Here is a 15939-nt window from a genome sequence, read left to right as displayed (position 1 = left end):
AAGCATCGGCATCCATCAGTACAACTAATAGTTGTACACATACATAAATAGTGCTAAAGAAATTTGCCAGCCTGAAATAGCCCACTCCCTCAAAGGCACAAACACTCACACACTTTCTCTCTCTATCTGTCAATCATCACACTTTTTCTTCGCACAATCAGCTGAATCTCTCCATATTCTCCTCCTCCTCCGTCACAACTGGAAATAAATTCCGCCGGAAAACGATTCTCCGGCTAAGCTCGCCGGAAATGTGGAAAATGCGTTCTGTTTTATGCCTCCTGCTACTTTGTTGTTCAGCTGCATTTGTTGCTGCTCAAAGATCTAGGAATGTAACCTCTAAATGGCAAACACTGAGAGGTAACTTCTTTTTTCCCTCTCTGTTTCTGCTCAATTAGCTTAGTGTAGCTTGAAAAGCTTACAATTTCTCCGGAAGTTAAGATTAGCTGTGAAGGAATTGAAGAGATCATGATTAGTTCTTCGGATGCGTTATATTTTGAGTTTTATTTTCAGCTATAAATTTGTTACAACAGTTGTTTGCTTAGTAGACTTGTGTATTTCAGGAAAATTGTCGACGGAAGTTTACTTTAGCTCTATAGCTACCGAAGAAATCGTGAAAAAGGCTTTAGATTCTGTAGGCTAGAATCGTTTTACCTACAGTTTTACTGGATAGTAACTGGAGCGGGAGAGTTGTTAGGATGATTTGTTCTTTTGAAGTGTTCAGTGTCCAGGCGTTTGAGCTGTTTTATGTTGATTATTTTGTGAGATTTCTGATCAAGTTAGTTTAATTAGAGGCAAATCTAAAGCTGCATCTAGGATGTGATAGACAGTACCTGTTTATAGTAAGCTAGCTGCCCAGGAAGCAGTGATTTAACTGTTGCGGAAGAGCCATCTGCTTCTTTAATTCTATGCTGGTACTGGTTGTTAGTATGATGCTGGTACCTGAATTGCGATTAAGAAACCTGATAATGGTTTCGCTGCCTCTAACAGCTTGAAAGAACATAATCCATTGTTTTTCTGCTTTTTGCAAAATTAACTTTTGATTTTCAGTTGCTTGCCATGATCTTTTAGATTTTGGGGAAAAAAATGTCAAGATGCTTTCAATATTCAAAAGAAAAAGAAATGTTCTTTTTGCAACTTTCTTATTTCCCACTGTAATTGATTCAAGTGTTTGGCAGAAACTCAAAGCTAAATCACCAAATCACCTCCTCCAAAAAGAAAAAAAAGATAGAATGAAAATAAAGGAAAGTTCCCTTGAATAAGGAGGCAGATCTTCAGATAGGATTTTAAAGTTGAATCAGTTAGCACTCCCTATTTGTTAAAGTAGTCCGTAACAGTGTTCTTTTCTTTGCCTATTTGAGACAATAATGAATAAAATTCTTTTGTTTTCTTTGTTATATTTAGATTAAATCCATCTTTCTGTTTTGCAGGAGATGCACCAAAAGTCATAGCTCGTGGAGGATTTTCTGGGTTACTTCCTGATTCAAGCTATAATGCCTATGCTTTGGCACAAGCAATTAGCTTGACCAATTGGGTTGCTTGGTGTGATGTTCAACTTACAAAAGATGGGGTTGGCATTTGTTTTCCTGATATCAAGCTTAACAATGCTTCTGACATCGATGCTTTCTTCCAAAACAAGCAGAATAACTACTCGGTGAATGGAGTTCCTCAGAAAGGATGGTTTTCTATAGATTTTACCTTCAAGGATTTGGAGCCTATCAGCTGTAAGATTAACTCATGACCTTTTGCGTCTTTTACTATATGCTTCAGACTTTATGGTCCTATATATGTGAAGGGCTGTTTAGATAAGCAGTTAGATCTATTAAATGCCTTGGTTTGGGCAATGGGTATACACTCCAAAGCAGCCCGTTTTCGCTAGTATATGTAATTGAGAGTTAAGGGATTTACTCATTTGGAATTTTAAATGGTGCTTAGCTTCTCTCTCTTTGTTTTACCCCTTTTTTGCTTGCTGGTCTGAGAAGGTGGTACAGTCACTGTACTCTTTTCTTTTAATGTGGGACAACCCAGGTTCTGGTGCCATATCATTATAGTGTATCCAAAGCCAATATATACCTGCCTTTATTTGGTTCTAAAACAATTCTGATATGTTGAAACTGCATGTATCATTTCTGTATACATACTTCTGCTTTAAAACTTGTTTCTTGCACTTGAATAAAAAGGGCTGATGGATGAAAAACTTAATCTAGGTTTTTATTGTGATATAATTGTGTATATATCTTTTAAAAGTTTGACTCTCAGATGAAGTGCTAATTGACAGTAATTCTGCATAATAATATGCTAGTATTATTTGTATAATATGGTCACAAAATGTTTTCCCCATCCCCAACCACTATCTTGTTTCATGTTTAAAATGAAGAATCAGATCACCTTAGCATATGAGTTGCTCTGTGCATTTCCTGAGGACTAAAACAGATCATATATGGTTATGGCAAAACATGTTGCTGATATAGTCTAGAGAATCTATCCTGTTAGAGTTGGATTTATTGTCATGGCTTGGTGAAAGTTAGCCTATGATGATCTGAAGTTCTACTAAAGAAAATCCTGATGCCTGTAACAGTGAAACAAGGAGTGTATTCACGGTCGCCTAGATTTGATGGCACTCCCCAGCAAATTCTTACTGTCCAGGAAGTAGCTACCCAAGTCAAACCTCCAGAATTATGGTTGAATTTCCAGGTATGCATTTGATTGCAGAATGCTTTTGGGTATTACTTGTTGGCTACTTTGTCAAAAATAAAATAAAATTACCTGTTGCCTACTTTCAGTTTTTCAATCTCCAAGAATCTAGAAGGAACAGTTTGATTATCACACTGTGCATTACTGTATTAGATGTGTTGTATGTTAAATTTCTTTTGCATAGCAATTAATTAACTCATTCTTCTGCAAATACATTTCCAGCATGATTCCTTCTACAGCCAGCACAATCTGAGTATGAGAAGCTTTGTTATTTCCCTATCTAGAAGTGTTATTGCCAACTATATTTCATCACCTGAGGTGAATTTCCTCCAAAATATCGCATCGCGATTGAATCCACGAGTGACAAAACGTGTTTTCCGGTTTCTCAACGAGGATGATATTGAGCCATCAACAAGTCAAACATATGGTTCTCTAGTAAAGAATCTCACATTTATTAAAACCTTTGCCGCTGGGATTCTTGTTCCCAAACACTATATCTGGCCAACGGACAGCTTGTACTTGCAGCCACATACTTCGGTTGTTTTGGATGCTCATAAGGAAGGTCTTGAGATTTTTGCAGCCGACTTTGTTAATGACGTACCTTTTGCTTATAATTATAGCTATGATCCTGTAACTGAGATTTTATCCTTTATTGACAACGGTGAGTTCACGGTGGACGGAGTGCTATCTGACTTCCCAATGACTCCATCTGTTTCAGTAGGTAAGTGCTATCTGTTCCCAGTGACAATCTAGTTTGATTCTCTGTGTTGAGAGTGTGCTAGAATAAGCTTTGTTTACTGCTTCCATAGTTTCACTTGTTTCTTTCCAGATGAGTTGTATTTGGCTGTCAATCATAATTACTTGTTGAAAAAATGCTATCAATGCACCTTTCCAATTTGTATTCTATCATCCAAAGAGTTCATAAAAATCTTGGCTACTCCACTCTTAGCCTTGAAATTTGGGTTTTATGCTCCACTTCTTTCACATGCTATCTAAGTCAACCTTTTGGTGAGTGCATACTAACTCGTAACTTCGTGCTCAAATCCACGAGGGAATCCGTAAATCAGGTTGCACCTGGGCCTGCTTAAGGTTATTGAGTTATAATGTCTTACATCAGATGTATAAGAGCACCCAAAGACATTTATAAAAATCACGACTACTACTCCTACAACCTTAAGGTATCATGTTGGATGTTCATATTTTTCCAAGAATTGTATTTATTATCTGCTTTGCCTTATTCTTAGAGCCTGTTTTGCCAAGCTGTCAAAATCAGCTTATTTTGAGGACTACAGTGCTTTTAAAAAAAGCTTTTTTGGATAGTAGCAGTTTGTGGTTGACCAATTTTTTTCAAAAAGTGCTTTGAGTGTCATCCTATGAAAAAAGATATGCATACAAGTTGACACCTATTTTTGATGTGTGTTCTTTGTCCTAAAAAAATTCGAAGACACTTGTTTCTGAAGAAACTACTTTCTTCAACTTATACTTAAATTTGCTACTACTTAAAAACACTTATTTCTTCCCCAAAAGTTTGGCCAAACACCTTCATTCTCTAAAATATGTGTGGTTTTTCAAAAGCTTGGCCAAACAAGCTATTAATCATTATGTAGAAACAAATCAACAATCGGATAACACTAGTAGACGGCTATACCAAAATCATTTTGTTTGTACATTACAGTACCTCCTTGACACTTCTTTTGTTCAATAAAAACCACAGTAGTAGAAAAAAATGACAAATACTTGTAATTTTGTTGATCATGAAATGATCATCTTATACGGAAGAGGAGACTTGGATGCACTAGGCTTATAAATGAGCTAGACCGATGAAGGCTATCAATGAACTATTCTAAGAAATACTCAGTTATTGCTCTCTTAAAATTAAAATTTGAAGCTACGGTTGGCATCGTTTTGCATTTAATATTGATGTATTAACTGAGTTGGTTCAAAGGCGATATGTTTCTTTGATCTACTTCTTTCTGTGGTACTTATCCAGGTTCCTAAACTTTTCTAATCTTGCAGATTGCTTCTCGCATTTGGGTAAGAATGATAAGCCTCAAGGTATGCTGCTGATATAAATGCTTTCTCAGAATGATTTATGTTATTTTATATGTTTAAACATTTTCATTGAAATCTTGACAATGCAAGTTGTCTGGCAAAGCTTTCAAATTCTCACACTTTTGGATAAAAGTGAATTGAACATGGAGTCAACTAATTTCCTAAAATTGAAACCTTGAATTTGATAGACTTAACTTAACTAGCTATAGGCTTGGTTATGGGTTATGTTAAGCCAATCTAGAATTTCTTGAACACGGTTCAACAATATGACCATGATTCTTGAGCTTCTCTGCGATTCAGATGTTGTTAGTTGCCAGAGTTATATTAAGATTCTTTTACTAATCATTTTTGTCTTCTACTCTTAGGGGTCATTTGGTTGACTGTATAACAAAAAATAATCTCAGTACAGAAGTACAACATTTACTTTGTAACATAAAACTCTGCATTGCTGAAGTAATATCGTCTTAACTAATATGATTAAATTTGAAGTATCAAAAGTCTACATATATAAAGAATTGGTTTCCAATATTAAACTATGCATTATTTATACGGACATAAATTATGTATTGTATGTTACATGTACTAGCAATACCTAGATACCACTATCTAATGACGAACATACCTTATAGTAGGCGTCCCCTGCACAAAAATCTCTGTTATCATTCAGCATATAACAGTTCACTCTAAGATATCCATGCATAACTAGTTCACCAAACGACCGCTTACTGATTATCCATGTCCTCTCTCATGTTTTCGCTCTTCCTCCTTTGGCCTGCAGCAAAGCTTCAGATTATCGCACCTCTAGGAGCAAGTGGTGACTATCCTGGTTGTACAGATTTAGCATATACAAAAGCTGCTTCAGATGGTGCAGATATTCTCGGCTGTCCTGTCCAAATGACAAAAGATGGAATACCCTTCTGCCTTGGTTCGATAAATCTGATAGACACGACGACTGCGGCCCAATCGCCATTCAACAGCATCTCTACCACTGTTCCAGAGCTTCAGATAAAAGATGGAATACTCACCATCAACCTTAGCTGGAGCGATATTCATCAAACACTGAAACGTAAGTTGAATCATCTGCTAATTTGTAGTGTTAAATTATGTGGCTTATCATGTTTCAATCTAACTATAGCATGCCTCTGCATCCGTGTGATGCCATCTGTATCTACTTTCTTTATAAAAGAAAAATGGAAGATTGCATGCCTCGAGAATTTCTCTTCCTTGCTTGTCTGCAAATATATCTTTGCCACAATTACTTCTTTCATTTGTATCAACACTGTTAAAAATTGTAGAAAATGAGATGGTTTCTCTTCTGTATTGTGTTTCTTTATATCCTTCATATCTGGGACTTTTTTACTGTCATGCATTTATCTTTTGCACAAATAACAATTTCAGGGATTAATCTAAGTTTTTTAGCTATTTATTTTGTAGCTTGTTAATTGTTTTGAATTGCACATATAAGCTCTTAAGAGAGGAGCAATATTCTAGGAATTCATCATCCCAGTTCTCCTTCCTCATTAAGAATGGCACTTATTGTTTTTGAAATGTGTGAAAGAATTACAAAAACTGGATTTTTATTTGGCTTAATAATAGCCTCTTTTTCCCACTTTGACATGCTGTTGTGGCATACGCTTTCCCCAAGCTCTTTTAAGACATGTTCTCGATTTTCTAGAGACCTTCATTTCTTATTTGGACATTTCTGCAAATGCATACTTTTTCTTCTAATTATTTTCATTTCAAGATTATGCACTACTACAATTGAAATTTTGGAATACTATTGTTTCAAAATGTACTTAAACATGCTCTAATGTCTTGCAGCGGCAATATCACACAAGTATTCATCCTTTAGATTGTCACGGAATCCAAACGCCAGAAATGATGGAAACTTTATGTCGTTAGCGAACTTCTTGGCATTTTCCAAAAATGCTACTGTTTCGGGTGTAATGATCAGCATAGAGGTGAGTTTGTTCAGTGACTACTGACCTTATGTATACCAATATTCTTATGCGTCAATTTAGTGTAAGCTCACTTCCGCATCCTAAATGCTTATAAGTTATATTCACTCCTCTTATTCCATAGCTTCTTATGCTATTTCATATGTGATTGAATGCGGGAAACATGCCAAACTTACCCTTGAAAGAATTTGGAACCAGAAAATGCTTTTTGGAAAATGGTATGTTTTCAAAAGGAAAGGATTCACTTTGTGACTAGTATTTTGAAGGTTTAATCGTCTGCAGGATACAGAAAGGATCTCTATATCTCAAATTTTCTGAAATGTAGAGACATGTTACAACTGAAGCAATTTTGACTGCTTTCCAAATACAATAATAACTTCCTTTTTAGTAGCAGAATCATAATATTTCTACCTTCATTACTTAATGAAGGTGATTACCCACTCAATGTAGAAAGGATTATAAGAAAAACAATAAGAACTTTGACATCACAAAAAAGAGGAAGAACAGTCGCTAAGTAGCTGCATTTTTATGTTTATATGAGAAAAAAATCTGATGTTAATGGATATCTTTGCACAATGGAGGTTTTACCTCCTTTCTCATTATTTGACACTATATTCTGGCTCCATGCAGAATGCTGCATACCTGGCAAAGCAGGGATTAGGTGTAACTGGTGCTGTTTTGGACGCCTTAAGCAAAGCTGGTTACAATAATCAGACTGCTAAGAAAGTTATGATCCAATCAAAAGAGAGTTCTGTTCTGGAAGAATTTAAGAAGAGTAGTTATGAACTTGTTTATTTGGTTGACGATGATATCAGTGATATCAAGAACTCAACTTTATTGGAGATCAAGACCTTTGCAAAATCTGTTGTCATAACCAAGACATCAGTCTTCCCCAGCGAAGACGCTTTTATCATTGGTCAAACGAACGTTGTGCAGAAGCTGCAGTCAGCAAATCTCCCAGTATATGTACAACTATTTAATAATGAGTTTGTATCTCAAGCATGGGATTTCTTCTCAGATTCATCTGCTGAGTTAAACAACTATGTTCTTGGAGCTGGCGTTGATGGTCTTGTTACAGAATATCCTCTCACAGCGGCTAGATACCGAAGTAAGTTATTATATACCTTTATTATTTCTCATACCGCGTTGCAACCCCAACTCCTTCTTCCCCCTTTCATCCCCAAACATCATTCAGTATAAATGGATCTCTGGTGCAACCGCTAAATTTGTGTATATTTTACCAGAGCTTTTGCTCTGTCATATCCATTAAGTTGTGCATACAAAATACAAGATTACTATATATCCTTAATTTGACATAAACCAATTGTTGGGAATGTACAGGGAACCGTTGTTTAGCGTACAAAAACTTGCCACCATATATGAGCCCTGTTCAACCTGGGAGTCTCCTGGGACTCATGACTCCTCAGTCTATGCCACCAGTCGAACCTCCCTACCCCATGCTCAATGACAGTGATGTGACTGAGCCGCCTCTTCCACCTGTTGCAAAGATAAACCCAAGTAATGACAATGGTTCTACAGCTAGAGCTCCCGCTACTGCTCCAAATGGCCAATCCTCAGTTGTTGCTAACATTGTCATGAGCTCAGTTGCAGTTCTTCTTGCAATTACCATGGTATATTGATGACCATTTCTTCCTTGGTGCCACCATTTTGTACAATTTGTTTTGCCATCTTACTGATCAAACCTCTGGTGATTATGGAGTCGCACATGATGGCGGCGGTAGTCTTGGATCAGGTCGTTTAACACGTGATTGTTTCCTTGTATTTTCAATGGATCAAATTTTTCAGCTCTTGTTTATTCTTTACATTCTTCCTTTTTTCTATTTTTCATCCCTTTCCTCTCCTATTTAACCATTTTGGGTCAGATTGAGTGGGTGTTTGGGGTTTATTACCTATTTATTTGTAAGAATTCTGTATTTTGGATATAAGCAATGATCAATGTTAGTATTTTTCATACACAGCCTTCCTTTATGTTCCATTCATGTAACATAAGATTGCAAATAAACGTTGCAGATCTATTGACTAATAACCTCGAGTTTGCCAGCAAATCCTCTTTGAAGCTCATAAATTTATGGTGCAATTACTTGATATAAGCAACTTGTTACTCTTTTTAGGTATGTTTTTTCCCCAGTGGCAATTGTTAACTATTTACACCCAGTCAAAAAAAGATTTTTGCAGATACCTGATAGGAATAAGAGAAATTACTTGACCAAATAGAAGTGTCACTGCCAAAGAACGTGTTAACAAACATGGAAATCCTAAACTTAAAACAACATCATGCATTTTCCTTCCACGAGTCAAAAAATTTAGGCCCTGCTTAGTTTCATCCACATAATTTGGGATCCTCCAGTCTGACGTAGGCCTGAGCATTTTGAAGGAGAGTTGCCTGCCTATTTAACCTTCCAAGTAGTTCAGGATCATAACTGGAGTATCAAAAGGTAGACGTGGTGGTGGTGAATGATGATCAGCATTTGGATGTTGGTTAATTGCTCATATATAGCTGCTTGAACCTCAGCTCGATCATATTGAATTACCTAACGTCCTAGACGATGGACAGTGACTTCTTTTGATAATCAAGTTTCAGATACCTGCAGTAATTTGAAAACATAGGGCTTCAGCTCACTAGACCAAATGATGAGGGCACACTGCCAGGTAATATGCTGAAGTAAACTAGTTAACCGCCCATAAACACCTTTAATAAGTGATCACATCACATGGAAGATTTACACATAATGAGGAAAAAGTTTGTTTACATCCATAGGTAGTTCTTGGTTTATCTATTATCTTGTTTGATTTTTCTAGTACCTATGTAGGGGTTTATTTCTTTTTGTTTGCTCGAGGGAAAGCAAAGTCTCAACTCTCAAGTATGGGTATTTGATGAGCTAAATATATAGAGTTTTCCCAAGTCATTTTGGTTGATTTCGTGCTATATTTAGGTGATCATATTTCCAGTTTCACTCATCCTGAGCTTGGTCTAGTTGTAGGAAAACTCAAATCTGGGATTGGTCAAACTTGTAGAAGAATGAGAAGAGAGCAACAAAGAGAACTAGTCAAGATGAAAAAGCTGCTCCGCGATAACAACATTACCAGTTCACAATCACAGCAGTATTAATGTGCAATCAAACCTTACAAGTGCGCGTCCACAGAGGATATTAAGCACATAAAAAACAATTCTCGAGACTATTTTTTCAAACTTCATTAATTCATAAGTCTCTTTCGATTAACTTTATGACCAGAATCATTCTTAATAGTTGCAGATGAACTAATGAAATCTATGTTATGGTGCTCAAAGGTTCATATTAGCATTACTCTCTAGACCATACAGTTGACAAAAAAAAGTAAACAGTTGATTTCACTCCTCAAGATAACAATAACAATAACAACAACAACAAAAAACCCAATATAATTCCATAACTGGGCTGTGAGGAAGGTAGACCTTTACCCCTGTCTGTTGAGAAAGTAAAGAGGTTGTTTCCGATAAACCTTCAACTCTCAAAAGAGATGAAAAAGAAGACAATAGCAACAAGCATAGACAACAAGAAGAAAATGGAATATCAAGGCTAAAGAATAGAAATCTAAGAAGACGAAAAATACAAGATTAATACTAATACTCCGGGAATGGAAAAACAAAGCATTCGACTAACTACTAACCTTCTATCATGTCCTTGGACCTCTTACACCCTCCCATGAATGCTCTACGCACTCCTATCAAGGGTCATGATTTCACCCCTCAAGTTATCAAACTAAAATTAGACAAACCAACAACAAGATTACAGCAAAACGAAAACGAAAAAAATGAGGAGTCTACAATTCTAACAACAAAATTAGTACAAAATCATTAACCAAAATGATAGTAATCAACATTACCAGAAAATAAATAGTTACCCAGAAGATGAGAGTCTGAATTATTTGCCATATTTCTTTCTCAATCGATCCTTGACAAAGTCATTCCTAGCTTTAGTTCGAGCTTGTTGAGGGGCAATATTGATGTAAGAATGGTGTACACCAAAAGCAAAAAGAGCAGCACCACCAAAAAAACACGCCAATGTAGCAGCAAATTTGGAAGGAGATGATGGGTAACAGAAAACCATTTCGATTTTGGGGATCGTAACAACAATTTATACAAAATATTATACACAAATTCTCACAAAATCAGAGCGCTAACAGTAATCCAGAATTCAAAATTTGAGCAAAGACTCCAACTTTGTGAATTTGAAAAACTCTACGGAAATCTGGGAGAAGTGACGATTCCTCAATTCTTCTGCTATGTTCGTACAGTCGTTTTTTTTTGGGCTTCTTTGCCAGGCCCATCAACGAAAACCGTTATGGATCATAGAGAGACGGTCCAGCCCAGAAAAGCCCAGCCCATTTCTTTTTACAATCATCATTTGATTGCACAAGAGGGACGGAGGCGTTTGGTCATGAATTTTTTTTATCTTTTTTGCGGAGTTGAACTATAGAAAACACGTTTAACCTTAGAATTTCGTAAAGTTGAATTCCAGAATTTTCAAAAATTTTGAAAAATTACAAAAAAAAAAATTCCCAAAAAATGAATAACAACTCCAATTTGTATTCGAGGTTAAACATAATTTTCAAATAGCATTTTGCAATTTGTAAACAAAAACTTTTTTTTTCTTCAAATTTTACATGAAGTTATATGGCCAAACGACTTGTGTACAACATTATTATAAGCTGTTTTTCTGAATTTTAAGAAATATAAATAGTTTTTCCACGGAAATACTTTTGAATCCTTGTCAAGCATAAATTATTAATGCTCTAATATAGGTATATGTGTTTCAAATTGATAATCTAAATACAACATGTTATTCTCCGAAAGTACAATAATAACAACCACCACTACACCTCAATCCCAAACAAATTAAGATCGATTATATGAATCTCACTAACGCTACTGCAAATCCGCAATTTATATATGGGAAATAAGTTATATATGTATATACATATAGCTGTTAAGACAAAGAAAATTCACAAATGTTCATTTTACATCGCGTATAACTTGTTCCTTCACGATGCTCTTTCAAATAACCAGAGCAAAGATGGCATACTCCACTGCAATTAGTATTCTTTGATCAACAGACTCGAAAGGTTAAACAAAAGAAGAAGTTTCTTTTAGTATAATTCATAAAACAATGACTCGTATACTAAAGGTTTTGTGATTCTCCAGAGCAAGTAGTTGGTCTACGTAGTTATATTAGTTGTCTAGAGAGAGGGGTTGATGATAACTTGTACAGTTCTCCTGAAGCAGTAGGTGTACCGGGAAATTTATGCAGTTCCCCTGAAAAAAGAGGTCCTTTAGCTTCAAGTTCTGCAATTTCTTTAACAACTTGAGCTTTATCAGCCTCGAATTGTTCATCTTCTGCAAACAAACAATGTTCTGTAATTATATATACCGTTCCCCATACAAAGATGATATAAGTCAATATATTGGTTGGTCGAAGAAAAGTTACTACCTTTATCTATCCTGAAGCTTGCGAAGAAGCGAAGAAGCTTGCTTCTATTGGCAACGATTATGTTGACAATGTCAGAAGGTTTGTTTCTATTGGCCACGAAAAGCTGTTACCAGAACAAAAGAACAAGCACAGAGAAATGAATAGGAGTCATATATGAGCAATAGATAAGTAGTAATCAAACGTCAGAAGTATTACCTTAAACACGTGAAATGCATCTAGCTGAATGTTCTTGCTAGCCTCCTGAAACATGGGAAGACCGAGAAACAAATATAGCAGCAAGATTGAGTTGTACAATAATGTGTCAAATCAACATAGTGAAATAATAGCACTAGCAAAAGTATTTTCTACATGGACATCAAAGAATCAAACGACGAGAGTTAAACTCATGATACAAACCAATATCATTTTTTATGACTTGATATAGCTAAATTTTATGATATGGTTTGCTTTTATCACAGCAAAATGCTCAGAGGGGAAAAGAAGTGCTAACTTATGGCACATTGGTAGAATGACATACCCTCAAAAGATTCATCAAAATCCTTAAATTATCTTTCGAGCTGACATAGCGTGTCATCACAGCAGAATTGGAGCGATCAAGCAAAATATCTCCCAAAAGCTACAAAATAAATAAAGTGTGGGTAAAGCCATTGACTTATTTATAAGCAGAAAAATACTTTTATCGTGATAAAATATAGCAGAGAAATTACTAAAATGTGTACAACAAAAAAGAAAATCATTGAAGCCCAACTGAAATAGCACCAAATCAAACTCAGACATGCTTTGAGACAAGAATATGAGTAAAAAATCTTGTATATTTATTTTACCTTGATAGCTTGTCTTCTGGTAATATAGTTTGCTGATTCCAAAAGCTTCGCATTAAATTCAACGAAGAACTATAACAAAAAAGGAGTGGAGAATATGTTATACTGGCATGTCGTAGGTTGAAGTTGGTGCTAATGAACTAACATAAAGAAAATCATACAACTGGCAAATGAGGATCATAACATACCCAATCATAATTTTCAAAGAGAAATTCAGCAACTGTCGATTTATGCCTGGTCATAAGCTCCTGCAGCAAGTTGCAAAACGGAAAAAAAGATTCGAAGTTGAGTAACAGTACGACGAATATTCAGTGGCTGACGGTAATAGTGCTTGTTTGCAGAAATGAAACATATCAAGAATTTTTTCATCACAAAATTGGTGGACTAAAAAACATGCTAAGAGAGAGGCCTCATAAATAATAACCTTAAAGGTCGCTGTAGCATCTGCAGCAACATCAAATTCTGGAATTTGCATGTGATTGAAAAACTTTTTCATGTGCTCGGAGTTCAACACATATCTGCAAATATTTCGACAAATTATGGGAAAAATTGCCCATAAACACTGATAAAACAAACAATATAAAATCAATAAGAGAATAATAACACACGTTGAACAGAAAAACAAGAAGAGAAGAAATAGTAGTTGAAACAAAAAGCAAGGAAGCATTGTTATTCATAGGTAATCTCAGAGTCAATAATAATACAAAACAAAGCATTGATCAGAGAAACATCCAATTAACATACTGACGGGTATTTTCAGAGATGCTGACCTTGCAACAACCTGATGGCGAATACACTCCCTCAACATTGCTCCGTAATGCAAAGCAAGACCTGGATCATCATATCTATAACAGAACAGTGAGGACAAGATCGTGCTTTAGTTAAAGATCATGAGGAAGAGAAGGCATTGCGCCAACCTGGTAAGGAAAACAAGAAAAAGGGAGAAAAATTAGGATTAGCTTACCCGGATAACAAATGATCCATAAGGTCCGAGTTGGCTTCCAAATAATCAGATGCAATCAAGCGTGAATTAACTGGTTGCCTTTGTAGATTGGCCACAATTCGTGTGACATCTTTACGAGCCTTAGAAAAGAATGATCATTTTGGTAATAAGTTTGGGCAATAGAACAAGGTGAAACATCCTTTAACTAGAGACAACGGATGGTAGAATGCTTAGAGTACTTCTAAAAGTGATGCAGATTCTAGAGTAGTAAGATCTTGAAGCTTAGCTCTTAAAAGAATCAAATATATAAATACTCACCTCCAAGTTAAATTTAGGAAGACAAATAATGATGAGACGAAATGTATTATCTCGAAAAAACTCCTGAGTCAATTGCAAGCATGCTTCAACAGCAGGTTCACATTCATTACTCCCGTACAGTATTGATTTCAGCTCATGTAAAAGAGAATCCAGTTCTTGCATCTGAAAAGCATTATGCATCATGAGAGAGTAAAAATCCAAATTTTATGAAAAAGCATGCATGTGAATGTCATAGTCGGAATATTATGGCCTAGGGGTCGTTTTGTAACTGGTTAGAGTTATGCAAATATTAATAATGTAGGAATTTAGTTATGATTTAATCTATGTATTATTTTATACAGGTAATAATTATGCATGAATTATTTATTTATGTATTAGCTATTCCATCTTCTAACCTGCATAAAATAACACATAGATTTCCTCATAACTTATATACATGTATTAGTTATACGGATTTCTAAATTGTTAACCAAACGTTGTATTATTAATTTTATACATGAATAACTTATTTCCTATCTATGTACCAAACGTCGTATAATTTATATTGAAATTAATACATGAATAACTTATTTTTTATCCAGCTACCAAATGACCCTAATTACTAATCCCCATGCCCCAAAAAATAAGAATTCAAGTAATAAACCAAAATAAATGCATTTCGAAAGCAATTAGTAATCACCTTGTCAAAATGATTGGGATCAACATCGTCGTCAAGAGAATCCACAGCCTCTAACAAGAATCTCACCCGACGAACAACTTCAGCAGGAGGCTTACGTTTAGCCTTGGATTTGAATATGGACTTAACACCGGCGGAACGGAATGCCTTAGTAAACAATTTCTTCAAATTATTGGATGATTTAACTTTCATAGATCCATTTACCCCATTCGCTAATCCTGCGATTTGGGTCGCCGGAATCGGCATTGTGAATTACAGAACTCACAATGCTATGATGGGGAGCGGTAAATTTGAACGTGTATACGAGCAATAATACACTTTTTTGCAATTTGGGAGAGATAGGGTAAGGAAAAACGGCAATGGCAATGCCATTTACAGAAATCTGATAACTAAAACATAATACAACAAGGAAAAGTTTTTTTTAATAAAAATATTTATTATGGAAACAATTCAAAATCAGAATCAGAATCAGAGGAGAATTTGGAATGATGTCAGATTTCACATTGGATATTTGCTAAAATTGGAAAAAAAAAACTCATCACCCTCCTTCTCCTCCAACGATAATCTTTGCACTTTTGCATATATCTGTTTTCTGCAAATTTTTAATTTTTTAAAAATTTTTTAACCCTTTTTTCCCTCTTACTTAGATAATACAATTTTATTTTTTTTAATAAAAGATTAGTAAGTAAACTTTTTTTGAGATAATATCAATGTTCTCCCTTAATATTATTAGGAGTCCAAGAAAATTAGGACTCGGATCGGATGTGGTTTCTGTTTTTAGGATAAATAAGCACCTATTATTTAGGCTCAACGGATTATTTAACCCTTAAACGACATCATTATAAAGAAGTTTCAAAGAGGTTTCAAGCGCTTTGACGGTGTATCTAATTTACGTACCAAGTGCTGATATATAGAAATTTAAAAAGTACTAAAAGAACCATATGAATAAAAGAAAGAATAAACATGCCAATAACTTTTGCTCAAACCTAAT

General features: G+C 35.3%; 2 protein-coding genes and 1 long non-coding RNA gene across 3 annotated transcripts; 1 reads left to right on the top strand and 2 right to left on the bottom strand.

Moving 5' to 3' along the window:
* Positions 1-8677, top strand: LOC129893256 (glycerophosphodiester phosphodiesterase GDPDL4-like). Its single transcript, XM_055968766.1, has 9 exons — positions 1-357; positions 1428-1721; positions 2576-2691; positions 2914-3412; positions 4708-4746; positions 5522-5809; positions 6565-6704; positions 7332-7809; positions 8043-8677. The coding sequence occupies exons 1-9, from the start codon at positions 249-251 to the stop codon at positions 8339-8341; spliced, it is 2262 nt and encodes a 753-aa protein (XP_055824741.1). The 5' UTR covers positions 1-248; the 3' UTR covers positions 8342-8677.
* A 228-nt stretch (positions 8678-8905) lies between these two features.
* On the bottom strand, positions 8906-10580 carry LOC129893257 (uncharacterized). Its single transcript, XR_008767409.1, has 2 exons — positions 10371-10580; positions 8906-9307 (listed from the first exon to the last, which is right to left on the bottom strand). It is a non-coding gene; the product is annotated as an uncharacterized LOC129893257 (long non-coding RNA).
* A 1047-nt stretch (positions 10581-11627) lies between these two features.
* Positions 11628-15656, bottom strand: LOC129892268 (putative MO25-like protein At5g47540). The gene is made up of 11 exons (XM_055967828.1): positions 14952-15656; positions 14273-14434; positions 13976-14094; positions 13782-13856; positions 13436-13529; positions 13200-13259; positions 13015-13083; positions 12708-12806; positions 12386-12430; positions 12191-12293; positions 11628-12096 (listed from the first exon to the last, which is right to left on the bottom strand). The coding sequence occupies exons 1-11, from the start codon at positions 15192-15194 to the stop codon at positions 11927-11929; spliced, it is 1239 nt and encodes a 412-aa protein (XP_055823803.1). The 5' UTR covers positions 15195-15656; the 3' UTR covers positions 11628-11926.
* Between the last annotated feature and the right edge of the window lie 283 nt (positions 15657-15939).

The sequence above is a fragment of the Solanum dulcamara genome, chromosome 6 (genome assembly GCF_947179165.1).
Source record: "Solanum dulcamara chromosome 6, daSolDulc1.2, whole genome shotgun sequence".
In the NCBI taxonomy this organism is placed as follows: Eukaryota; Viridiplantae; Streptophyta; class Magnoliopsida; order Solanales; family Solanaceae; genus Solanum; species Solanum dulcamara.
The sequence above is the reverse complement of the archived record's forward strand: the minus strand, read 5'-3'. Positions and strand labels throughout refer to the sequence as shown.

What these genes read in the sequence shown, in the direction of transcription:
- LOC129893256 (XM_055968766.1), top strand. Translation starts at nt 249, where the DNA reads ATGTGGAAAATGCGTTCTGTTTTATGCCTCCTGCTACTTTGTTGTTCA. An exon ending in GGATTTGGAGCCTATCAGCT is followed by an intron (nt 1,722 to 2,575) that starts GTAAGATTAACT and finishes TGCCTGTAACAG; the next exon opens with TGAAACAAGGAGTGTATTCA. An exon ending in TATTCATCAAACACTGAAAC is followed by an intron (nt 5,810 to 6,564) that starts GTAAGTTGAATC and finishes AATGTCTTGCAG; the next exon opens with CGGCAATATCACACAAGTAT.
- LOC129892268 (XM_055967828.1), bottom strand. Translation starts at nt 15,194, where the DNA reads ATGCCGATTCCGGCGACCCAAATCGCAGGATTAGCGAATGGGGTAAAT. An exon ending in CCAGAAGACAAGCTATCAAG is followed by an intron (nt 12,807 to 13,014) that starts GTAAAATAAATA and finishes TTTATTTTGTAG; the next exon opens with CTTTTGGGAGATATTTTGCT. An exon ending in TTTTGATGAATCTTTTGAGG is followed by an intron (nt 12,431 to 12,707) that starts GTATGTCATTCT and finishes CCCATGTTTCAG; the next exon opens with GAGGCTAGCAAGAACATTCA.